Consider the following 27,321-nt stretch of genomic DNA (forward strand, 5'->3'; position numbering starts at 1 on the left):
GAGAAGCATCCGCTCCCTTCGGGAGCCGCCAGGTTGTCACGTTATTAATCTTTATTGTTATTATCACCATAGCAGAGTACCGACCCAAGGGGAGATCTTGTCCCAAGTGCGCAACACATTTTTCTGATACGTCCCTTTGTTTGGGTGGTGTATCGACAGCAGACCCCTGCCTCGATCACTCGCAAAAATAAAACTATTCTGGGCTACGTTTCTGAAGTGAAAACGTGTACTGCTTATGTGCATATATAATACATTGTGGTTATATAGCTCTGATAATTCCAATTACACCCACCCTTCCCCCAAAGGAAGCAAATGCCAAGATGGGCAAAACAAAAATTGTTTCCAAAAGTTGATGGAATCAAACGAAACTTGCACATGCACAACTTCAGGGTGCCCTCGTGAATCCAAGAAAGTTTCAGCTTCCTCAGTGAAATACTCTAAGAGGAGTCATACATACATACATACATACATACATACATACATACATACATACATACATACATACATACATACATACATACATACTGTTGTGTCCAGTGGTTTAGCCCCTACCTGGACGGATGGCCAAACAGTTCTCCCTCGGGGGCTTGCAGCCAAGATTCTCAGAGATTAACGGTGCGCACGAAAGAAATGGCGGTTAAGAACGGAGGCACACGGGTTGTACTCGACCCACAACAGATACACGGACACAAGCAAATTAAATTAAATGTGCACAATGAGAATAATTCAAATTATAATTCAAGAAAAACATGAGGTAATCTCCAGCCTAAATTCCTATTTGAGGCATGCACGCACACACGCACAGTCATAAAATAAAGAAAATAAATCCCTTTTCGTTCCTTCACTTAGCTGAGTCCAGGCAATCTTTTTTTCTGAGGCAGTGTGCTCAGACCACGTCGTCACTGCGCAGGTAACCGCGCCCTGAAATGGCATCAAGCAATTTATGAGGCAATATTCAACGTCAGGGCTCCCGAACCGCGGCGTAGCTTCTTTGTCAACCACGTTTGCCGATCCCGCTCTCTGCAGAATGGCACCGCTCCAATCGGTGATATACATGAGGCTTTGAGGTCTGTCTCTCGTGACCAACCAAGAGTCAATGGCCAGCGTTTTGCTCAGCACGTGGCCAATTTGCCTCAGTACGAATATGAGCATCACACAGCTATTTAGTCGTGCCCAGAGGAGAGCGAAGCGAGATCTTCCGTCCCAGTCACGTTACTCTCACGACAACTGCAACCTCATTCCTCTTCATGCGTCGAAGGAAAGCCAGCCGCAACGCCCTGCTCTTTGGACCGCCGATATTGCTCTCACTTCAGTCCCGCTTCGAGCCTTCGTCTCGGACTGTGTTTATCTCCTGCAACGACCTGCCTCCCCCCCCCATTATCTTGCTGAGACGCACTCTGCTTTTCTGATCACTTCCTTCACACCGAACTCCACTTGTGCGTTCGCTTCTCGCTACGACCTGTTTCCTCTGTCCTCTGACTCCCGTGGCCTCCTACGTGCTCTTCCTCTTCATGCGGCTCTAACTAACGCGGTTTCTTGCGCGCTCTTCTTCTTCCTAATCACATCACGCCCATCAATCATTAGCCTTGGCGTGACTTCGCCCGCCGTCACCCTTGGAGGCAGGGCTTCTTCCTAATTGGTCATGCAGCTCGGTTGTAATGGCTGTTGCCGCGACAAAAAACGTAATTCTATCATTGGTTTGAAATACAAAAACATCGGGAAAAGTCACAGAGGGGCGATTATGTACTGGGGAAATTATCCTTAATCACTGTGTAATTAACACCGCACCACCCCCCATGTGATGACAAGTAACACTTAAGCTCACAGGTTCCCTACTTAGTTTACATCGAGATGTCTCCTGCACGTCCACGGGCCAAGCAACTCCATACGATCCTATCTTTCCGATGAAATTCCTCCATCTACCCCACAAACATAGCAATACATACATACATTTACTCCATTATCTTCAGATTATATATTGATAATGATTTTGTTTGAATTGCTTTCAAATAGGGAGCTATCTTATCATCTCTTCTCTTCTTTCTTTGCTTCCCCTTATTTATTCCAAAGACAGGTTGTGCCTTCTTACCCTCTTCCCCTCATTCTTACCTGCATCCTTTATTTGCCCAAGTCTCCCTTTATTTTATCCATCAACCCTGCTGTTTGTGTCCCCCCCCCACCCCCATTTTTTCTCCTCTTTTGTTCTGTTGTGTCCTGATCTAAGTGTTCTGGCTCTTCACGAGCCTTGACTTTGTACACAAAACAAAGCGTGCTACTTCTGCACCATTTGTTTTTTCATATTTCTTACTACATCTCTCTCCAGTAAGTATCAATAAGTGTAATTGGTGAGTTTTCACAAGTTGGAACATGAATTTTGTTTGTGATTTCCTCTTTCAGGCTGGTCCTTTGGAAACTGTGCAGTTTAATACATTTTATGGATTTTTTTTTTTTAATGAAAAGTTTTCCCTTTTGAAATGGACAATCAGTTGAATATCAATTTTTAACTGGTCAATTCCATCGCTAGAACAGATACCTGGATGCATGAAGTATTTTAAGATGGACTTTACTGAATCGTACTTCTGAGCCTGCTCTTTGCAGTGGCCGTTTTTGGGGTTGTTGTCCAATTTTGGACATTTTGAAATATTGATTTGTAATGTTTCCCAGTATCAGTTTCACCTGTCTTGTCTGGCTATGTTGATAATCTCTGTTCATTCTTATTTCCATTTCATTGTTGTGTTTTCCAGACGACCATCATGGCGGTGGAGTTTGATGGTGGAGTTGTCGTTGGAGCAGACTCGCGTACAACAACAGGGTATGCCATCACAAGAGGAAAGACGCCTTTGATTTCAAAGCGGTTGTTTTCCTGTAGTTAATTTTTCTGTTTCATGGTTATTTTTTTCATGATTGTTCTTCATTATCTGAAAAGCATCCATCAATAATTGTCTCAGAGTGAAACCGAAGAGAAATGCGTCACCAGAAACTTAATGTGAACAACTGGTTGCAGGAAAAGCCTTTGTCGGGAATCTCAAGTCATTAATTTGTGGCGATAATTTATTAGACACATTCACACGTCTTATCTTCTATGTAAGTGGTTACATTGCGATCTTTTCCAATCTGTCTCTTCATGCAGATCTTACGTGGCAAACCGTGTGACGGATAAACTCACGCCTATCCACGATCGCATATTCTGTTGTCGCTCGGGCTCAGCAGCCGACACTCAGGCAATTGCCGACGTGGTGTCGTACCAGCTTGCTTTCCACAGGTTAGTATACAACCTCACAACCGTTCAGCCTTTGTATTTGAATCCTGTAATGAAACATCATCAGAAGGATACTTAACGTCCTTCAGCATGGATTATGCTTTTTCTTTTTCATATCCACGCAGTCGTTATTGCTTACCGGAGGAAGGCCAATTTTGTGCTGTTTTCAAGCAGTTCTCTTGTAAAGATCAAATGATTTTTTTTTTGTTTTTATATAAACCAAGCAAAATATCTAAAGTGAAAACTGTTGGGTTTGTCGACTGTACAAAAATAAGTGGTCATTTGTCATCAAAGAAGTGTGGTAAATTAGCTCACTCACACAGACATAAGATGTTCGAGTTCTCCTGAGATTGAGCGTAATCCAATAGACTAATAAGAGGTAGAGTTTGGTACAGGTATCTTTGCCAAGGTGGAAAATGACCCATTGCTATCTTTGCCAAGATACTACTTTGGCAGCATGCACATCTACCATTAGGCAGATAAACTGTCACACAGTATGCAATTGATCAGACCAGGCCACGAAGTAAGAGTTGGGGCACAAACTGTGTAAGACTGAGTGGTGCAGCCACCAATGCTCTTCCATGCAAATGAACTGAAACGTCTTGGGTATCATTTTTAGCTCACCTGGACTTCCATGTGAGCTTATGTGATCGAGCAGTGTCCCGTAAGTTAGTCGGTCAGTCAGTCCGTAAACACTTCTGTCATTGCTTAAAGCAAACACGATTTTGATGAAACTTCACCATAAGCTTCATATCCGATGCCAAATGAAGGTGCATTGACCGCATCAAAATCTGCGCTCAAAAAGGGGGGTTGGTTTGAACCCCCCCCCCCCCCAAAAAAAATAGGTATTTGCTCTCGTCTCTGAAACTGCACATGCAATTTTGATGAACTTGACCACAAGCTTCATCACCTGTGATTTACCAAAGTTTGTTCACAGAATTAAAAAAATTCATGGTCTGAGGGGATCTGCGGGGGGTGGGGGGGGGGGGTTGAGTGCCTGTTGCTCCTGATCCAGGTGAGCTTCAGGACAGGCGGTCCTATTTTTGTCAATTGCTTTTTAGGCTGAAGGTGCTGCCAGAGGCATTGTTTTCAAGTTGTCCATGTGTGTGTGTATCAGATTTTCCCTGTCCTGATAACCTGTGAACCCCTTAAGGGGTTTTGACAAGTCAGAAAAAGTGTGTATGATTATGCAAAGGTCAATTGATTTGATTTTGTGTTCAAAAGATCAAAGGTTTATGATCAAGTCGTGTTGGGACTTGGAAGCAAAAACTGTTCAGATCCGGCTCAGTATTTTGGCAAAACTTTACCAAGTCTTGGATCAGTTTGGAACACGGATAAGTATGCAACTTTGTATTTTTATTAAAATCTATTGTGTAATGCAAACCAAGGTGTCTGTCAGTGCATTCATGCGTTCGTACGTCTCCTGTTTCCACCGGCCATTTGAAAAATATCCACAACTCGAGGCTATCCTGCCAGCCTGAGAAGCTTTTATAAACGATTTGCTAATTTACAATGTAGTTTCTGTTACTGACCCTCATGCCAGCATTGAGATGGAGCAAGCCCCACTTGTCCACACCGCTGCCACCATCTTCCGAGAATACTGCTACAATTACCGTGAAGACCTGCTTGCTGGGATCATCGTTGCTGGATGGGACAAACGAAAGGGAGGTCAGGTCAGTATGTCACCCTGCGACTCACTTTCACTTTGCTCTGATTTGATCATTTAATCCATTGTGATAGAACTGTTAATGTATTGGATTATGCAATTGTAGCATTTTACTTAAGTACCCTTCATGCTATGTGGGACCATATTTACATGGCTGCTGGCAAGACCTTGAAGCAGATTAACCTTTTCCACAGAACCATGTAACTTTGATTATGCTTAACATAGCTTATTAGGAAGTCTATATATATATATATATATATATATATATATATATATATATATATATATATATATATATATATATATATATATATATATATATATATATATATTGTTACGGTATACAACGTGCAGGTGTCCCAAGTCAGTTATTCCATTAAGTATATGTGTAGACAGATCCCTTCCTTGTGTTTAGTGGGAAAATTAAAGGGGTACGTTGTGATGTTTTTTTCGTTAGATTAATAAATCTTTATATCCCCACTCCATTTCATTGCAAAGGCAAACCCCACGGTACCCTCTGCATGCTTGCCCCTCCTCTCGCTTGCTACTCGCGCGTGGACTGAACAACTGCGTGTTCACCTACTCGTCTAACCGGCGACTCGCTGTCTGAGGCAAAATCCTCTTACAGTTGTTCCTTTTTGGCGAGTCTGCAAGTGTGGAGGGGGCGGGCTTCCCGGTATGGCCGAAACTCCGCCCAGAAAGGACAGACCCATGGAAGCCCCGTCCAATCAAGGCGGACAGTGACGTCAGTTTCACCAAGGCCCCTCCCCGCTGAGGGAGATGGATAAATTATGACACCATCCAAAGAGTGGTGTGCTTGAAGTTCGGAGAGTTCGTTCTGTGCTGGAGTCTTGAGTTCTTTGGGGGTCTGGAAAAGAAGCGAAACTGCAACAGACGTTTGGAAGCCCGAATCCTGTCCCAGACCAGGATCGTTTAAAGAAAGATCTGTGGAGGATCCAAGGAGTTCTTTGGGGGTCGTTCGTTGAGAGTGAGACCCAAAGACTCAGCCTCATCACGGGAGATACCCAATGATCCTGGCTGCCTTGGATTCCACACACACACGAACTCCACACGTGCGGCTGTGGGCCGAGCTGCGCGACCATTGTCACGTGCCGCACCATGGAGCATCCCTTTCCCCGGAACTCAGGTACTGAGAACTGCGACCTCAACTCCCTCCCTCCCTGGCTACAAAAGTCCTTTGCCTTCAACTGGGTTTATTTTGTCCAAGTGTGTGTCTGAGTGTGTGGCACCGTCCATTAAGTAGAACTGTACAAGTTATTCGAACCTTGTAAATCTTGCCTGTATTATTCTCGCGACAAGTCTGCTCTGTGTCTGCTTTATAAGTTGTTGTAAAATTGTCGCACCTCATGTTTCTCTCATCTTCCCCTGCATAACATCCCCAATAAACCTGTTACCTGTACCACATAACTTTCCTCGCTCATTGTAAATAAATTATTATTAGAAATGTTCCCAGTTCGTTTTTGTCTTTTCCTTCATTGGTCCAGCATGGTTCTGATCTGAGGCTAGCCGGGTCTTTATCCCTGATATTCTGTTCATTCCAGCCGGTACGTTCTTGGTAGTTCCACTCGGCTGCATCCGAACCGGAAAGGGTGTTGGAAGAGTGATCCGGTTCGGGCAAGACGTACCAAGGGCGTGGTTCCCCACTAGACGACACCGCGTGGTTAATTAGGTAAATTGGTTCTAGACAAAAAGACCCTACCCTACGCTATGCGGTGGAGGTATTGGCGTCCACGGTCGGTCAAGCGACCCGCCGCCTCACAAAATTATCCGTGAGCGACGGCCTACAATTCCGGGAGTCTGGTGGGGGGGGCAACATAACTTCCCCCACCTAGCGGTCGTTCTCGCCACCGGTCCCCAGCCCACAACATATATATATATATATATATATATATATATATATATATATATATATATATATATATATATATATATACATATATTTATTATACACACACACCCTTGTACATTTATGGGATGAAATTGACAAAATTGTGTACATTTTCACTGTTAAACACATCTCAGAAAACTATCAAGGATATCATCTGATGTGCCGGACACCCCGATATCAGACATCACCAGATTGGAGGTGAATGCCTAAAATATTTTTTTTATGGAAATGAAAGCCCTAGTTCATTTCAGCAAAGCAAAGTTGACAGCAAACCATGGTACAACCTGGAAAGCATATGAAAATGCAAAGCCCGTCTGCATCCACTTTGTACTCAAACTAAACTTAACGAAAACGAGTTAAAAAAATAATTGTACATTTTATTCACTTGTGTTCTCTATAATGTAATACAGCTTTGGTGAAAATTTGACGACAAAAGCTCAAATGGTTAAAAAAGCTACGGCACGCACATACACACACACACACACACACACACACACACACACACACACACACACACACACACGATTACAAAACCCCGTCGTCTGCGACACAGGGGATGGGCTAATTGACAAAAAACTAGTCTTTTATAAAGAATGGAGTTGATCTGCATCTGCAGAAAAATTCGGACAACAAATTTTACTGAACATTGACAGATATAATAGCATGCTTACCACCATGGGTGGAAAAACGTGAAGTTACAGTTTTGAGTGTAAGCCCTTCAGAGAGACAGAGAGAGAAAACTGAAGATTGAGAGATGTGTGTGTTAAACAGGTCAAAGGGACAGCGTAAATTGAAATTTAAAAGTTGGGGGAATGGGATAGAGATAATATGCAATGCAGTTATAAGGAAGACATCTGTCCCAGATGACTGGTTGAAGAGTGTAATAGTGAATATTTATAATGGGAAGGGTGATACCTTGGTTAGGGGCAACTATAGGGGTCTGTAGCTGCTCGATCATGGAATGAAATTGGTCGAGAGTCTTGGATGAATTGATAAGACAGAGTATTAATATACATGAAATGCCAGGAAGGGGTACAACGGAGGCAATTTTTAGAGTTAGGTAATTTCAGAAAAAATATCTGGGGAAGAATAAATAAACATTATATTTGTGGATTTGGAGAAGGCGTTCGATATCGTGGGGCAGATAACAGCAATTTTTCAGGGGAATCGTGCAAATGATGATACAAGCATCAAATTTGGCACATTTGTTCTCCATGGGATTCTAATCAAATCTGCCTGATTGGCCATTTAAAAATCCAAATTTTGAAAAGTTTGAAAAAAAAAAAAATTCAAAAAAGTCAAGATCACGAATCAATGTTGGATGCTGGCTGAGATTGGTGAATGTTTCATAAACATCATCAAAGACGTTCCAAGTCTGCCATGCAGTTTTCTTCCCTTTACCGCGGAAGGCAGACACGACGTCTCATCCAGTGAACGCATGGAAGTATGGGATCCCTCTAGCTTTCTCAGGCCCTATTGCAGAAACTACCTAATGGACTGGAATCCATCACACCTTGGCTCCTTGGCCAAAGGCAATCCACATGTTCTCAAGACCTAGTTCCTGTAAGGATGACAGTACAGATATTGCTATGACAAGTACGTCCGTGTCATTAGCCTTAATGATAATGGACTTGCTACCATCCGTCGTTGCATCCCTGGCGTGTACAAATATTCAAGTGTCAGCTTCCTCATGACAGCATGGAGACACAGCATCCAGTGACTTCCTTGTGTTGCTAATGGCATCTTCTCCTTTTTTGACAATGACAGTGCTTGTCGTCTGTGCTTCACACATCTTTTCTGCAAGGAAGTGAAACAGTTCAGTCTTGTTGCTGTCATCTCGAAGAAAGCTTCTCCAGTTACTTGGGGTCTTACTGGTTCCTGTCACTCTTCTTCCGATTCCTTGCCCCCTTTTAGACCTTTCCTCTGACTTCAGACTTGACTTCTTGTACACATCAAACACTACGTCCACCCTCTCGTACCTGGCACCATAGGATTCCACCTTTGGGATTATGTCTTCTTTAGCATAGTCATCAAATATCTTTGAAGTGCATGGAGGTAGGGCATTGATAAGTGCTGAGCCATCAATGATGACTGCATCTCCCCTTGGTTCTCTGTCTGGGATGTTCACTTGCGCTTCAAGAATTTCAGCCAGCTGTGACTTCAAATTTTTTTGAAATTTTTTTTTTTCAAAATTTGGATTTTCAAATGGCCAATCGGGCATTTTTGATTTGATCAGAAAGCCCTGCAGAACAGAAATGCCAAATTTGATGCTTGTATCCTAATTTGCACGATTTTTCTACTATCTACGACACTACTAGGGTGCCTCAGGTAGTGGTGCAATGGTCCATGAGAAAGTTATGTGTAGAGGATTGGTTAGGGTAGTTTATGGTGGTGTATGATGGCTCAAAAACTTCTGTGAGGGTAAATGCAGTGAGCGTGAGGATTTTGGAGTGAAAGTGGGTGTTCAGCAGGGGTCATTCTTGAGCCCAATCCTGTTCATCGTAGTTCTTGAGGTTTTTTCACAGGGATGTAGAAGAGGCTTACTTTTGGGAACTCCTGTATCTGTATGCTGATGACAGTGTCGAAGAAGTAATTTGTAAATGTACAGTATGGAGTCCAGAGGACTGAAAGTGAATACAGTGAAAACTAGAAGGGCACTCGGTAGAACACATACCTCCGCCACGCACTGCCTGATCCATGAAAACATATTGGGCCCAATACATTTTTGAAATATCCTGCTGTACTGTAGATCATTTTTGGCCCTTTCTCTCAATGGTGAAGAACTGCTTAAAAAATACTCTTATCCGGATTCGGATCTTCACCAAAATTGAATAGATTCTTCCTTGTCGCACACCCAAAGTGTCCAAGTTTCGTCTGAATCCGTCCACTACTTATTGAGACATTGTGTTAGGTATTGTTTTTGGTGCAATATCTCAATGGTGAATCGCTTAAATTCTAGTAGCCGGATCTGAATCTTCACCAACATCTAATGATCTAATCGGTTCGTCCCTGTCCACACCCAACCTGCCCACCAAATTTCATTTGAATCCATCCACAACTTTTTGAGATATCCTGCAGCCAAACAAACAAAGATGTCATACATAGCACGATATGTGCAAAATCGAGAAAACAAATTTGACCTTCAAAATAATTGGTGGTTGAATTCAATGTCAAAATATGCAAATCCTCTTCAAATTTCAAGTGAATGGGATGAAAATTGAGGATTTTAGAATTTCACCAAAGTCAATGACCTTTGGCCGATATTGATCTCAAAATTAATTGGTGGTCGAATTCAGTGACCTGATATGCAAATCCTGTTCAAATTTCTAGTCAATTGGATGAAAATTGAGGATTTTATAAATCTGATAAAGTAGTTGACCTTTGGCCTATGTTGACCTTATGACCTAAAAAAAAAACAAACAACAGGTTTCTTGCTTATGACGAACTCCACCATGTGGTGAAGTTTTGTGAAGATCGGTTTAAAATTGTGACCTGTAAGCAATAGACAGAATAATGCACAAGGGCAATTCCGCAGTTAGTAACGTTACATTTTAGGGACATTCTCATTATTTAGATAAGAGTCCTTTCTCGATCTGTGGATGTAAAGTCTCATTAATGTCACCAGAGATCAACCTAGTCTAGACGTAGAACAGAGCAAAGAATGAAATCATTTCATGAAACATTCTAGAAGAAAGAACTGCTTTTAATGCCGGTTAGTAACGTCCTTTTTTTGTAACGTTACTAACCGGCATTAAAAGCAGTTCTTTCTTCTAGAATGTTTCATGAAATGATTTCATTCTTTGCTCTGTTCTACGTCTAGACTAGGTTGATCTCTGGTGACATTAATGAGACTTTACATCCACAGATAGAGAAAGGACTCTTATCTAAATAATGAGAATGTCCCTAAAATGTAACGTTACTAACTGCGGAATTGCCCACAAGACCAACCAATATACTTGAAAAAGCTTCGATTTTCGCAAGTGACAAACAAACAGACAGGCGGGTGAAAACATAACCACCTTTCACCTTCGGTGGTGGAGCTAACTAGAAGGGCACTCGATAGAGCACATACCTCCGCCAGGCTGATTAGTTTACATTTCGTATCCCACTGATAGGCCGGATCTGTATTCGGACCTGAACTAAAATGTAATCGACTTGTTCTTGTCACTTGACCAACTCGTCCACCAACTTTTGTCCGAATCCATCCGCAACTTTTTGAAATATCGTGCTTTATATCGTTTTCGCCCTGTCACTCAATGCTGAAAAATCACTTTAAAAAAAATTCTCGGATCCGGATTCTGATCTTCACCAAAATCTAATCGTTTTGACGGCATCACCTACCCAGGCCCTCCGCTAAATTTTGTCTGATCTGTCCACAACTTTTTGAGATGTTTTGTTGACAAACAGACAGACTGGTGAAAACATAACCTCCAACCACCTTTGGTAGCAGAGGGAACAAAAGTACTGATGAGTGATGTGGTGGGGAGGGGAGGGGAGGGGAGGTGAACCTGTGCTGTCTGTAAAGAAAAAAAAAAACAACAAACAAAGGTGTCGGTCGCAATTCAATATTGTATAAATACTCTAACTGCTGGGTGCACAAGAAGTGGAGTGGTATCAGGTAGACTGCAGTTGATTCTGGACTTCAAATGTGCTGTTTGCACAGGTAAACAAGCGGCTCTAGTTCGAGTGGAAAGGTTAGTTTATGGGAATATATTTCTGGGATGTGTAGATAAATTCTGTTGTCTTGGTGATATGATTGTTGCAGGTGGTGGTGTTGAAGCAGCAGCATTTGCAAGAATTAGAAGTGGCTGGAGGAAGTTTTGGAAATTGTTACCCCTATTGACATCAAGAGGGACCTCTCTCCAATTAAAGAAAACTTTATGCAGCTTGCGTTAGAAGTGTGATGTATGGCAATGCAACATTGGTGATCAAAAAGGAGGATTGAATGGAGGTGTGAACAAAATTACATGAGAATGGTGTATGGATGTGCAATGTGACTTTGAAGGATGGGGGGGAAATGTGGAATTAAGATAGGTTAGGTAAAGAAAGCATTTGTGAGGTTATTGTGTGGGTAGGTCGAGGTGGATCGGACATGTGGAAAGGATGGGGATGCGCAGCTGTGTAAAGAGGTGCATAATTACGAATGTGAAGGGAAGGAGAGCTCGAGGCCGTCCGATGAAAACATGGGATGTGTTGCTGAGAGACGATCTTATAGTTAGATGACGAGCAAGGGCTCGTGCAACCTGGAAAGCAGCCATTGGGTGAACCACAGCTTACACGTGCAAGCATGAAAACAGCTGTAAAACTATGCTGAGGATGATGATATTGTTTTTGGCCCCATCTCTCAATGGTGAAGGGCTAGACAAGATGAATACAGAAGCAAATTCTTAGGAAGGAAAAAGTGGATACTTGGAAGTTGAGGAGGGGAAGGTGTGTTAATGGGTGTAGAAAATGATCATGGTTTTAGATGGGGGGGGGGGGGTAATCTGAGATGGTGGTGAAAATCTGTCTTGAAAACTTGGTTGAAATAATGTGATTGAAGAGAATGTGGAACTCGGTACACATGTGGGAATAAAAGAAAAATGAATGAATGGAAGTGAGCAGTGATTCTGGATTGTGGTCGGTTCACCAGAAAAATGTTTTCCAGAAGGTCCTGATTGAAAGAGAGAGAGAGAGAGACAGAGACAGTGAGAGTGTGATATTTGTCAGGATTGAAATACATATTCCAAGTATTTGACCAGCTTGTGAAAATTATTTTTAGTATTGTTATTTTTTAAAGGTCTGAAGAGAGCGAAGAGGCTGCAGCCTGCCTGTCTAAAGTTTGAGGGATGTCACAGCAGAGGGTGTAGTCGTGAGCAAATATTTAAAGTGGATTTTCCATCGAGTCAGAGATCATTTATGAAAATCAGGAATAGGAGTGGGGCCAGAACGCTGCCTTGGGGCATTCCAGCCTTGACAGGGAGAGGAGATGAAAGGATTCCATTCAGGGCCACACGTTGGCTACGAGAGTAGAGGAAGTCAGTCATGCATGTGTGGAGTTGACCTTGGATGCCATTAGCAGAGAGTTTGGAGAGCAAAGCAGGGTGACAGACTGTATCAAAAGCTTGATATACTGTATGTCCAGAGAGACGGCCCTGATCTCGTGTCTGATATTGAGGGCCTCCACCATTGTTGGGAGAGTAGAAGCAGCATGTCCAAGGTAGAGTGACAAGATCTGAGGGTTAATAGAAACTTTTCCACCTTCTCAGGTGCAAAAGACACAATTCAGGAGCACTTGGGTACAACTAGGAAGGGTAGGGAGAGGTTAAGGGACACAAGATTTTGAAGCAAATACAGAATCGAGGCATTTGACGTTCTCACAAAAGGGTCTGCCATGGTGCCATTTGAAGTGAGGGAAGGGATGAGCATAGACCAGAAACCGACTTGACAAGGCGCCCCCAGGTTTTCGAGGAGTGAGACGGGTTTGAAAGCTCATTCTTGAGGTTGGGCAGATGTTTTCTGGCTCTCCTGAGATTGGAAACGCACTTTTACCGGCTTTGTGGAATGATCTTCAGTTGTGTTCAGTTGGATTTGCCTTCCAAGATGAGAATGAAAGTTGTTGCCTTGTCATGATAGAGAGGGTTGTGGATCTATATCATGCTATGGTGGAGAGAGATTGTACAGACTGGTTGAGAGAATGCCTTGGCAGTTTGAAGTGTTGGCCTGTTGGCTTTTAGAGGTCTCTCACCACGTTGTGATCACTAAATCTGTTAGTACATTGGTCTGAGAGTCACTGATCATTTTGACTCGAACTCAACCAACTTCATTTCCTTTATCAACCACACACACTGCAACAAGCTGTATATTGGTAATACAAGGTGAACACTTGGTGACTGTGTCCATTAAGACTTACTGATTGTCAAAACCAACAACACAGATTTCTCAAAGCCAATAGCTTGACAATTAAATACATGTCTAGAGTCTTCACTAGTCTTGGTCATAGTGGAATAATTCACCGCTGGTCTTGTGTTTTAATAGGTGTACACAGTGCCCATTGGTGGTATGATGGTGAAGCAGCCCTTTTCTGTTGGTGGCTCTGGAAGCACATACATATACGGTTTTGTGGATTCTGCTTTCAAGTCTGGCATGTCCAAGGAAGAGTGCCTAAAGTTCACAGCACGTGGTGAGTCCAACTAACCTTAGCTGTATGTCATGGCTGATTACCTTGTATGTCCTTTCCACACGCCGAGGGTTCGGTGCTGCAAATTGTATCCGATCCTTCTCTCATGCCTAATGAATGGGAAGTTGTAAAAACCCATCCACAATGAGTCCTAACGATTTCTGATTTTGGATATCTACAAAGTAATTTAAATACCTGCTGTTATTTCCCATGAGTTCTTTGCACTGCCCTATTTTATTTGCTGCTCAGAAAATAATTATTTATTCATGGAGAAGTCACTTTGTATGAAGAGATCCCCAACCTGCTTCCCTCAAATTCAACAGCCATAATTGAAGCTTAATTATTATTATTTTTTTTAAAGACATTTTAAAATTAAATTTCAAACCAAGGTGGCACTTGGTATTTTTTTGGCACTATCCAAACCACTGCACTTCAAAAAGGTATTTTATACACGGTGCTCTAGATACAACACCGTGATGTTTGCACATTAATCAAGACCGAACTATTGATAAACAGCAAACTGCTACAGTAAATCCTCTCTTAACATCGTCCCGGTTAACGTTGTTTCATTATTACATTGCTGATCGATTGGAGAACATATTCATTTAAAGTCGCACAACATTCAATTATAATGTCGTGTATAGTAGATAACTACCATACTCTCTTCTGCATCAATACACCTTAAAACCTCTAATTTAGTACCAAACTAATGGTTCTCCTAGTTTTAATAGAGCAACAATACAAGCCATATCATAAATATTGGTGGATAAGCCCATCCAGAGTACATACAGTACAAGCTCACTGGCAGTCATTGGTGTTCACGTTGTGTCGATAAAATGTTTTTTTTTTTAAACTCATCATTATGGTATCACCCAGCATCATGAGTCACAAATGCCCAGCAGGTGAGAGTGGAGTGCCTAGCTTTACACATGAACATACTGATGAGACAAACACTTCACACAGCCACCTAGCTTGGGGGGAAGTGCCATCACCTCCCAGGATACTTTGGGTACAGTACCAGAGGCATCACAACAATAGCACCGCTTTTCTCAGCGGGGCATTTCCCCAGGAGGAATTTCCTCCTCCCCATGGATGCCAACTGATGAGGATTGTCCATGCTCTATCCTTTTAAATTCTGAGCGTGAAGCAAGGAAGCAGCACGTATCATTTTTAAAGTCTTTGGTGTGGCTCAGCTAGGATTCGAACCACCAACCTCCCAGACTCAGAGTGGATGCTTTAGCCATTACACCACCGAGTCTGGTTGTAGTTTGGCGACTAAATTAGAGGTGTTGAGGTGTTTTGATGCAGAAGAGTGTGCATTAGATGTTGGCGTCGCTCGAGGTTTTACTCAGATCATTGTGAGAACGATTATCATCGGTGGGTCCTGGGCCGAAGTTACTCAGGTGTGCACTCATGCACACCTGGGCAAATATTATTAAAACTTGTGCTGTGTATGGATATAATGTCTTTTGACTGATAATTTTCCCTGGAACCTAATCCTCCCCTTACCCCCCCCCCTCCCCTGCCCTTCACCCATTTACATTAATTATTTTGGGGAAATTGAATTTGCTCAAAGTAGTTTTGGTTAAAGTCCCACTTTTCAAGAACATGACTACATTCCAACATTAAGCAAGGATTTTCTGTATTACTAATGGAGAGGAAAGTATAAAGTTTTGTTTAATACATGGATACATTCAATACGACAACCATTTTGATGAAACGTAGTGAACATCCAAGTGCACATATTGTCCAGAACTTTCAGCCAAAGTGTCTTGGATAATACTTGGATGTTTTCAGGTTGACAGTTCTGTGGGCACCCTTGTCGACTTGCTTGTGAAGGAATCCCCAGAAGAAGTTGCATGGATTAAGGTCTGGGTTTGGCTGTGGCCATTTGAAGCCTACGTCAAAACAGGTGGAGAAATTGTTTTAGATGACCATGCCACTGAGTTGGGAATGGAGGTAATCCAAGAAATTTTCTAACCTCATCCTGTTGAAACCATTGTGTCTCATTTGAAAACTTTGACTCCTCTTCCACCAAGAATGTCTGTAGCATTTCCACGTCCCTGCTCCCATCGATGTAACTATCAAAAAAGAATGGCCTATCACTCCATTTTGGAAACTGCATACCAGACCAACACCTTTTGGAGGTGAAGCAGAATTTTGCAGATGCCTGTTTTCAAGCATCTTGCATTCTATGTCTATCTGCCCCAATTTTTTTTTTTTTAATATGCTAAAGGCTACAGTCATGGACTGTCATCCTCAACAAAGCCAGGCCTTAAATGAAACAAAATGAACTAAAGAAATAGCAAAGTTAAGATGAGGAAAAAATATTATAAGAGTTTCTAAGGAACTGGAAAACCTGCCTTTTTGAAAAGAGGAAGGTTATAACTATTGGGAAAGACATGAGAAGGTAAAGAATTCCAGAGCTTACCAGTGAAGGGAAAGAAACAAACATAATAGCCCACCCTTGAGTTGCCATTTGCTACAAAATAATCATGACGTAGTGGCTTGCCCGAGTATTTTGTCGTCTCTCTAATGGTGAAGGTGTTCAAACAGCCAGTTCTCGGGAACAGAAACCAAAGTACAGAAAAGGGAAAGAGAGCCAATATTATGGTGTAATTCAAGCAAGTTGTTTTAAGGTCAGATTGGGAGAGTTCATGAGTCAGATTGCTTTGGACTAGACTCTTGTCAAGTAAATATGTCGAGCTAGAACCTCCCCAGATGAGAGCAGTACTCCATACAAGGACGGATCAATGCTTTGTATCATCGGAGCAACTGTTCAGATGTCGAAGATTCTTCTTGTTTGAGCAAGACTCCCAGTGTCTTTGAGGCAGACTTGGCTCTTTGTACAATGTGAGGTTTCCCAGATAGATATGATGTTACCATAATACCAAGCACGTTTACAGTAGTAAAATTGTAGAAAAGGAAATGGGGAAGTTAAGAGTTTTGGACAGAGAAATGGGAAGAATTTGTGTTTTGGAAGCATTAAACTTAACCTCATTACATTTGCCTCACTGAGAAATCCAAATCCAAATGTATAGAGGTAGTTGTGATAAAGTGAGATGTAGATGGAGCAGATGTGAAAAATGTCGGGGAATGTAATGGTGTCATCGGCATATGAATGAATTTGGGTGTTCATAGTCAAAAGAAGATCACTGATATAAAAAAAAAAGAATGAAGAGTAGGAGACAGACAAAACCCTGAGGGACACCGCTTTTGGTAGGGAAGGAGGGAAAGGTTTAACCATCAACTATTATGGAGATAGAACAGCTGGAGAGAAAGCAAGCTATGAGAGATTAGAGTGAAGGAGGAAAACCAAAAGAGGGGAGCTTTGGAGTTTGCATACTGTCAAAAGGTTTTGAGATATCAAGGGCTACAACAAAGAATTTCCCAAAGTCTCTCAGAGAGGACCAGACATTCTTCACGGGGGAAAGGATATCGCCAGTATACCTCGCCTTGTGATCATCATACTGATGGTCAGAGAGAATGCTGTGAGTTTCAAGATGTTTGAGGAAATGAGAATGAAATGGTGGAAGTCAGAGCAAAAGGACGGTAATTGGAAGCGTTTAAATGACCACTCTTTAGAATAGGCTGTACTCATGCAGGTTTCTAGGAAAGTGGAAACGTTTTGGTTTTTATACAGAATCTAAACAAACGAGCAAGCACAGATGCAAGTTCTGAAGCACATTCCTTCAGGATACGAGGAGGAATGTCAACTAATCCATATGTCTTGCTTGTGTCCAGAGAGAGAAACACTGAGTGTATGAAAATAAATTATCGGGAGAGGCATCGGATTGGTAAAGGGTGCATCGGGGGTGCTGGAATGTTAGTAATCCAATGTGGAATTGGAGGAGAAAAGAAAACTGAAAAGAGTTGCTTTGTCAGTCAGAAAAACAGCTATAGTATAATTGGAACAGAAAAGCGAAGGAAAGGTAGAGTGCCAGAAGTTGTTTGAGATACTTTTGGCTAAGACCAGAAAGATCTCGGTGAAAGAAGAGGAGAGGTTGTCACACTTTGGATAATGGAATGCTTCATCTCATGAATAACACATTTGTAATGATTTTGAACAGAGATAAAGGCTGAATGTGAGTCGAAGGAAGAATAATTTTTCCAGGTCCGAAATTCCACGTCCCTTGCACGAATGGCCATAGACCAGGAATGGTTGAACTAGGAATTAGAAGAAGAGATGGTCTTGAGAGAAGAGGATGTCAGCTTTCATTCCTGCAACAATAACTTCAGCCATATGCTCAGCAGAGAATGAGCAATCACCTGAGGAGAGGCAATAATCCTCCCAAGGAAATTCAAAATAGAATTCCCGTAAGCTGGTCCAGTCAGCATTATTAAAGTGCCAATACTGGTGTTTAGAGAGAGAGCAGTTGGAGGAGGAGTGGTAAGTAAAGAGCCACACGAGTGTGGTCAGAGGAACCAATTGGGGTTGAAATTGTGTAGCTATAATGTAACGGATTGGAGGTGATAAACGGGTCCAGAGTATCGGGAGAGTGGAATATTGGTAGGATTGTTGTTGATTTGCTTCATATCATTAAGAATGGAAAACTTAAGAGCTTCAACACCACCACCATATGTGTGGGAAGATTTCAACCACTCCCTTTGGTGTACATTGAAGTCTCCTAAATGGAGGACTTTCACTTGAGGGTGCGAAGATGTCGTGGCCTCATGGCAGGAATTTAGATAGTCAAAGAAAGTTGTAGAGTTAGGAGAGCAATGGGTGAAACTGAGAAAAATAATGATCGTTGGAAGACAAATCAAGCCAGATGATGACAAGGTTTGGAGATTCAAGATCCATAAGGTGTACAGCAGATGTGTTGATGTTGGAATAAGCACAAACTCCTCCTTTGAAGCAGAATCGTGAGTAAAGGTTATTGTTTGAAATGTGAAAGGCATCAACGAGAACATCATTTGACAGTTGGGTCTGAGAGAAGCAAGATATTTGGAAAGGTACGAACTAAATGCTGTTCAATAGAGGAAAGGTTTGAAGAAAGACTGCGAATGTTGGTGAAATGAATAGAAAGTCATCAGGTTTATGAGAAACGCAAGGGTCTTGGGAGGGACCAATACAACTACTGCCTGAGCCATTGCCAGTCAAATGAGAAGTATGACTCAGAACATCACAACACTTCAAGAACGGAAATTTTCACAAAAACCTATCACCAAAGCTTGGATGCTTTTCTTTTTTGACAGCTGTTGGTCTGCAGACAAAAAAAGAAAATGGAACATTAAACAAAACTTTAGACTTTCCTCTGTATCGGTGATAACGAATATCTGTTTGTCATCGATGGTTCATTCATCATAGATTTGTAAAACCATGGCATTCGTACAACCTCGTTTGTCCATGCTTCTTCTTTCCAGGTCTGCACTTGGCCATGAACCGTGATGGAGCGAGTGGCGGTGTAATCCGTTTGGCGGCCATCAGCGAGGACGGTGTGGATAGACATGTCTTCACAGAGTCTGAAATCTCCAAGTATCTTGAGCTTTGAAGCAGCGAGTTCAATTGAAGCAAGTCCTGTTTTGTTCTCAGAAGTAAATGATGTACAGGCAATTTGGTTGATGCACTCTGCAAGGTGAAGGTGCACATACATATAAATTGTCCTCCATTTTTTGCATCGTAGGACCATGATGCTTTGAAATGTCGCATTTGTAATTGGGATGGCACATGGCACAGGAACTATCTGCAAATAAAAACAGGTGTTATTTGCCTCCACCTCATTTATTTGCTGATATCATGTGGTCATCTATTGTGTATTCTGAACCGTGGTGTCGATCTGTCCATGCGTTCATCCGTCTCCCATTTACGGCAGCTGCTTCCCACGCTGTGTTTGAAAAGCTGTGTACAGGCAAATTCACTTTTGAAATGATGGGAGGAGGAGGAGGAGGAGGAGGAGATTGGGGCCATACTCTCTGCAGAGCATTGGTGCTGCTTAAGCAGTCTCCTTGGCTGTTGGGTACAATCCTGGACGGGTCGCCACTCCGATACAGCATACCAGCATGCTGGCACTCATTTTGCCGACTTCAGAAGGATGACAAGCCGAGTTAACCCCACCTGGTATTAATTCAACAACTAAGCGGGATTTGAATTCAGGACCCAAGGATCCAAAGCCCGCCACCCTAACCATTTAGCCAACACCAGGCATAATGATGGGAGAACAGGCATGAATCATGTTGATGCCAAAAAAATTTTTGCAAGCAGGATATTCTACACTTTTTATACAAATGCAACCTCCTTCACCCAATGTTGCACCACCATTTTGCGGTGGGGGGTTTGGTACTCAGAGCTTTGGCTCTGAATGAAACCAAGAGTGCAACACAATTAACCTTTTTAAAGTCCACAAAATAATTTAAATTGACAGATTAACTTGAACTTTTCCCATCGTCATTTGGGACGGATAGTTTTGCGAGTACAGTGTACATATTGTCAAGTGTCTGGCAGTTCAGTAAATCCCCCGACCCAATTTGTGGTGGAAGGCGGTTAACACCGCCAACCCAGATCGCCGAGCGGTTTTCTTTAGGAGGCAGACACGTTGATCCTCAGATTATAACGTGCGTGGGGCGTGGCACTGGCAGAGCGACGGAGGCACAGATATGGATGCACAGGGGAGCTTATACTCGAACCCCACGCCAAATACACGGACACATCAACTTAAAATAAACGTGGGAATTTAATGACATTAGAAATATTTACAAGGGGATAATGCAAAATGTAATAATAAACGTGAGATAAATTAAACCGAAAGTCGAGGCGCCTCTGCACACAGACGTAAATACAGACAAGGGGAAAATAAAAGAAAAGCAAATCCCTTTATTGTGGCACTTAGCTTTCTCCAGCGATGGTCTTTGTTGAACTTCGAATTGAGGCGCTTCGTCCTGCACATGGAGACGCGCCCTAAAAATGGTGCCAAGCCGTGCTCTCACAGCGGGAAAAATGTACGTCAGGCAAACTGTGAGCGGTATTCAGCACCAAGGCTCACCGACCGTCGTGTCACTTCTTTGTCTATCACGTTTGCTGACCCACTGCTTTGCAGAATGGCCCTTCGGTGATATACATGAGGCTTTGAGATCCGTTTCTCACGACCCAACCAAGAGGCAATGGCCAGTGTCTTGCTCCACCACGCGAGCCAATTCGCCTCAACACGACCTTGAGAATCGTGCCGTCTTCTTCATGCGTCAAAGGAAAGCCATGTCGTCGTGCTGAGAGGAGAACAAAGCGAGATCCTCCGTCCCAGCCACGTTCTCTCTCTCAACCGCGTGCGTCCTTTTCACCAAACTGAAACAACAAAGCCAACAACCTCCACGTCTTCCACCTCTGGGCATAGCTTGCTCGCACAAAACCCGGGAAGGCAGGGTCTCTGCCTGCTCGGCGTGCCTGGCTTGCTTGTTGCTATCGTTCTGGTTGTTGTAAAAATGCACTTCTTCCTGGCTGACTTGTAAATGCAAAAACTTACGAACAGGTCACAGGGGGCAATCACATAGTGGGGAACTTGGTCTTAATCTACATCTAATTAACACCGCACCCCCCCCCGCCCCCTTCCATGTGGTGACATGTAACATTTAAGCTCACAGTTTCCATACTTGTTTACATTGAGATGTCTTTGACACGTCCGTGGACCAAACAACTCTGTTCAATCATAACTTTCTGATGAAATTCCTCCATCTACCCCACAACCGTAACAATATTATGTACAAAAATGGGGTGGTTGGATTATTTTTGTCCTGTCAATATACTGTACAATGAGGGGTGCTATTGTATTTGGAAAAGACCTGATACTGTGCTACAATATTCCAATGAGCAAATTGTTACTTATGTTTTTTTATTTTCTTTGTTACATATAGTCAAGGCTCATAGAAGGAGGAAACTGTGTGTTAGAAAACGGTCCCCCAAACCATTCCACAATGAGGATGCAGTAGAAAACGGGCCCCATCACACCTGTGCTACATCAACACATCCATTTAATCTGTTTGTCGACAAATTAACAGGATTCGGCCAAGGAGGATGCCAGTGGAGCAAGTATGGACATCACTCGGATTTTGTTTTAGCGTAATTCCACGTAATAATGGACATGAAGCATAAAATTTGAAAATGTATTTTTCAAAAGGATTTCTGTTGGACGGTGTTTAGTTAGGTCTGAATTTTCACAATTTATGCGATATTTACTCCGTGGATGATGTCATGTGATTTGGTGGCCATCTTGAAAGAACTGCCTCAACGTCTTCCAACGGTAAGTCATTCTGTCTGTTATCATTTTGTCGAAAATGTCTATTTGATGAATGTTTTAATCCGAAGTAGTATTCGCTGATGAATATTACTGATATAGGATCAGGCTTTAGTATAATTTTTGAAACATTTCCACTGTTGTGTACCTTTTTTTTGCATTTTATTGTACCAGGTGCACATTGTTACGTCCGTTACATTTTTTTCTAGTGTTATTCACCCCTGCAGTCCACGGTCTAATGCCTTTTTGATCAAAATATAATTTTTCTCTGCAAACTCATCCATTATTTATAAAATATACGATTTTCCTTGAGGGGTCCACTCATTTTCTGGAAAATTCGCATGGGTTACATCCGTTACATTGCTGAGTTACGTCCGTTACAGTGAACTTTTCAAAATATTTTAACAAACAGACAGATCGTATCGTTGGAATATAGAAAGTATGCTACTAATGCTTAGTTTGCTTACCGTGAATGAAAGGTATACTACAAATTCGTTATTTCGCAGGATTTAAGAATTGTGCTATGGCCAGTTTTAGTAGTAGACTACACAGTGGGGTTTGTACCAATATCAGAAAGCCATAGAGACTAATTACGATTTGTAATAAAGAATCTCTCTGTAATATGACCAACCTTTTCAAAATTTCAACATTAGTCATTCGATTTTTGTCTCAATGTTACATCCGTTACACTGGAATTACCCTTTATCCAAACAAATTAGGGGCTGCCAAGACTGTTTGTGGGTGAGGAGTAGGGTGGTCCAAAAAAATGAAAGTTCGAATTTCTCACGGGCATGTTTGCCAAATCGTTCCTGACGTTGAAAAACGCAAAGAAACAAAAAATTAGCAGATTTGGAGGTGGTTTAGGGGTCCATCAAAGTCTCTCAACGGATTCATTATAATGTCACAATACTAATAGGAAAAATGAAAGGAAAGAGCATAAAATGTTCTCAGTGGGCAGTGGGCAACTGGCGGTCGGTGAGTTTCTCCAATGGTTGATCCAAGAGAAACAGTTCCGTGCTTTTCGTTGTCGAACACGCCATACTCACTCACTCTGGGAATCAAAAAGAAGAAGAAAAAAATTAGAGATTAAAAAAAAGAAAAATAAGAGTACTTTGAACACCGACCGACAGCGAACCGAAAGCTCAACTGACGTCTCCCTCTCTCCCACTGATGTCTTCTTCTCTCCCACCGGATGTAGCAACCCCCACCGGATGTAACAACTTCCTTCCTCTTGATGGACCCCTAAATATTTTTGGAACTGTGGCAAATTTGGCCAGGAGTATTTTCTTGTCAGGTAGAACAAAATAATCAACATGCCCCAAGAATATTCAAATTTTGAATTTTTCCCTTATGATTTTGGACCACCCTAGTGAGGAGTGAACAAACTGACAGCATGCTCACCTTTGGCCAAGACCCTCTTGGAAACGATACATTCATGACAATCATCCAATAACTCATCCATACCTAAGCTACCTCCCATTCTTGCCAATGTCCACGTCCCCCTCTATTTCCAATGCTTCTAGGTACCTATTTAACTCAAATTTAAACCAATCTATTGTTTCTGGTAATTCCATAGATGCCATTATATGCATTAACTACTCTCTGAGAAAAGTGGGCCTTGTGCTTCTGCTACTTTGTGGGAGATACCACTGATGTTGAAAGCATTGTATTCCATAATGTCCTGAAGAGACAAGTGTGAAGTGGGAGGACCTGGTTTGCACTTCATTTCACTTAAATGTAAGGTGTCCCAGATCAAAACCACGAGGTTGAAACGTGAAACTGAAGCTTTGACCCCCGGCAATCGATTTCGTTTTGGTGGCTTTTTTATCCTTAAGTAAAGGAAGATTTGTAGACATGTAAATTTGGCGACCTGTTTGTCCCACTGCATTCCTTGAACCACAATTGGCCACTTGCACTGGTGATTGGAAATATTACTATGGTACAGTTTCTGTTTTTGGTCTGGTCTAATGATTGTGAGCTGCTCGTCAGATATGTGACTGCATTTGATCCTTGTAAGACAAGCCAAAACCCTAAATTTTCTATCTTCATCACTTGTATGGATTTACCTGCTCTCTGAATGAGCAGGTGAGTCCATATGAGTAATGATCTTCTGGTAGTATTGGACAATTAGCTAATAGAATCCTGGAACTGTTGGTGGTGGTGTTATAAATCCGAAGTCATGACCGAGATATATGGGCAACACAAAAATTAAATACAGGGAGGGGGTGAATGCGGATCAACATAGTAACGGAGTTTTTTTTGCAATTGAAAAATGAGTCATCGATATATACAGCTTACTCAAGTTGGGATTGTGATGAGAATAATAATAATGGTACCATTCCTTTCGTGCCGTAAAGGCGCATAGGGTTGTCGAGGCAGTTTCATTGGCAAGTACGGTCCTCGAGGGGTCGCCACTCTGACGCAGGTTACCCCGAATGGTTATTACCCCAGTGCACTGGTACTTATTTTGCCGACCTCAAAAGGACGAACCCACCTGGTGCTGATTCAACAGCCGACAGGGCTCAAACTCAGGACCCTTAGGTCCCAAGCCAGCCACCTTAACTGCTAACCCAACACCAGGCTTCCTGTGATGAGAGCACAAGCACACAATGACCGATTTGTTTCGAAAGATATGAAGGTTATTCAAAGAATGAGACAATTGACTATTAATGCCACATCGATTATGTACAGTGCCTATGGAAAGTCTCCAGCCCCTTTCAAAATCTTCACCTTTTTTGCCTTAAGCCTTGAATTAAATTGCATTAAATCAGACTTTTTACACCTTTTATTTACACATCGTAACCCGCAACTTCCAAGGGAAAAACAAATTATACAAATTTCAGAAAATTTATTAAAAAAATACAAAACTAGAATATCTTGGATTGTGTCCACCCCCCGAGTTAATACTTGGCGGAAGCACCTTTGATAGCAATTACGGCCGTGAGTCTGTGATAGGATGTTGTGTATGCAGCGTTGGTGGACAAATTTTTGATTAGATTTAGGTCAGGACTCTGACTGAGCCACTCAAGGACATTTATCGTTTTCTTCCTTACCTACTCCAGTGTGGCTTTGGCTGTGTGCTTCAGGTCGTTATGCTGAAAGGCGAATTTCTGTTCCAATTTCAGCTTCCTTGCAGAGGGCAGCAGATTTTCCCCGAGGATTTTTCTGTATTTTGTTCCATCCTTTTTCCCTTCTATCCTGACAAGCACCCCCAGTCACTGCTGATGAGAAACAGCCCCATAACACGATGCCGCCGCCACCATGCTTCACAGTAGGGATGGTGTTCTTTGGGTGATGTGCTGTGTTGGGTTTGTGCCAAATGTCACATTTTACATTTAGGCCAAAAAGTTCCATCTTTGTTTTGTGAGACCACAAAACATTTTGCCACAATACTTCAGAATTCCTCAAGGCAGTGTTCTGGGCCCTGTTCTTTTTCTGGTTTACATCAATCATCTCGCTGACTCTGGAAAATCCTCTTTATCTCTTTGTTGATGACTCCACCCTCTACCGTACCATCAGTCATCCCTCAGATCGGCAAGCAGCAGCTTCTTCACACTGCAGATCGGGATAAAATAAAAAACTGGTCCAACACTTGGAACATGTCTTTCAACACTGACAAATCTCACACTCTCACTATGTCTCTCCGAAAGGACCGTCTGGAAAGGTCATTCAAGCTTCTGGGTCTCACTATCTGCCATGATCTTTCCTGGGAAAGCCACATTTCCAAGCTGGCCTCCAAAGCCAGTCGCCGACTGGGCATCCCCCGTCATGCAAAGTTCTTCCTCGGCCCACCTGAGTTTCTGTCCATATACAAAGCTTTAGTCCGCAGCTTGATGGAGTACTGCTCTCTCTTCTGGGCTGGTGCTCCCGCTTCTCATCTTTCTCGACTTCACGCTGTGGAAGCCAAGGCATTTTGGATCATTGGTATCTCCCACGTTAAGGCCGAGGCTTTGGGTTTCTCACTCTCTCACCGCAGACAGGTCGGTGCTCTTTCTGTCTTCTACCGTCTCCTCTCCGGCGTTCCCCCCCCCTACCCCGCTCTGTCTGAAATATGTCCCTCCATATTTCCGCAGGATGCTCAAGGTCTGCCAGCAACCCCTTTCTGGTGAGACTACCAAAATCAAGAATCACTGCTCACCTTCACTCTTTCATTTCTCTTTTTTTCCCCACCTTTGGAACAAAATCCCATTCTTCCCTCCAGGCCTTCAAAACAGCTGTTCACCGCCATATCTTATCTTCCCCCATCCAAAACCACGATCTTTTCTACCCCCGCTAATCCACCCCAAACCCACCTCCTTCAAATCCCCTGCCTTCCTTCCTAAAAATCTTTGTCGTGTAGGGACCTGAAAGACCCTGTAGTGTCCATCTTGTTTACCCTGTACCCCACCCCATCCCTCTCCCTTCCACAGATCTCATGTTCCCCACTTTTTTTTTCCTTCCCTCTCCCACCCCTCTTATCTCCTGCTCCCCTTGTTGTGTGTTCGTTTGTTAGCTCTTTTGAGCCTCGACAGTGTATACACAATTTATTTTAAATCTCTGGAGCGTTTTTTTGCAAACCTCAAAATGGGACTCAAGGTGAGGTTTTTTGAGTAATGGCTTCCTTCTTGCCACCCTTCTGTACGGGCCAGATCTGTGGAGTACTTGGGGTATTGTTATCACAGGCACACAGTGACCAGCCTTCACCATAAACGCATGTACCTCTTCCAATGTTGCCATTGGCCTCTTGGTGGCCTCTGATCGGTTTCCTCCTTGCATGGTCATCCAGTTTGGAGGGATGGCTTGACCTTGGCAAGGTCTTTGGTACCATTCACCTTCCACTTCTTAACGATTGTCTTGATTGTGCTCCAAGGGATATTCAAGGCCTTTGAAATATTTTTATACCCATCCCCTGATCTGTGCCTTTCCACAACTTTATCCCCATCAGTCTTTTGAAAGCTCCTTGAATCTCAAGATTGAGTCTTTACCATGAAATGCACTCCCCAGCAGATGGAACCTTCAGGAACAGCTGATTTATTCTGAAATAATCAGAATCACTTCAACACAGGTGGAGGCCAATTAACTTGGTATGTGATTTTGAAAGCGATTGGTTACGCCTCAGCTAAT

General features: G+C 42.6%; 1 protein-coding gene and 1 long non-coding RNA gene across 4 annotated transcripts in view; one reads left to right on the plus strand and one right to left on the minus strand.

Moving 5' to 3' along the window:
- Positions 1 to 19,721, plus strand: part of LOC147019034 (proteasome subunit beta type-6-like) — a 33,574-nt gene extending 13,853 nt beyond the window's left edge. Inside the window, exons 2-6 of the mRNA XM_085899218.1 lie at positions 2,745 to 2,812; positions 3,131 to 3,262; positions 4,803 to 4,932; positions 13,852 to 13,996; positions 19,361 to 19,721. Of these exons, the coding sequence (XP_085755344.1) occupies positions 2,745 to 2,812; positions 3,131 to 3,262; positions 4,803 to 4,932; positions 13,852 to 13,996; positions 19,361 to 19,488 (603 nt within the window). The 3' untranslated portion in view covers positions 19,489 to 19,721. The remainder of the gene's footprint in view (positions 1 to 2,744; positions 2,813 to 3,130; positions 3,263 to 4,802; positions 4,933 to 13,851; positions 13,997 to 19,360) is intronic.
- Positions 1 to 27,321, minus strand: part of LOC147019033 (uncharacterized) — a 69,747-nt gene that overhangs the window by 32,290 nt on the left and 10,136 nt on the right. The gene's annotated exons all lie outside the window — the stretch shown is intronic.

The sequence above is a fragment of the Eptatretus burgeri genome, chromosome 10 (genome assembly GCF_056783735.1).
Source record: "Eptatretus burgeri isolate ZD-2024b chromosome 10, Ebu_testis_v1, whole genome shotgun sequence".
Classification (NCBI taxonomy): domain Eukaryota; kingdom Metazoa; phylum Chordata; class Myxini; order Myxiniformes; family Myxinidae; genus Eptatretus; species Eptatretus burgeri.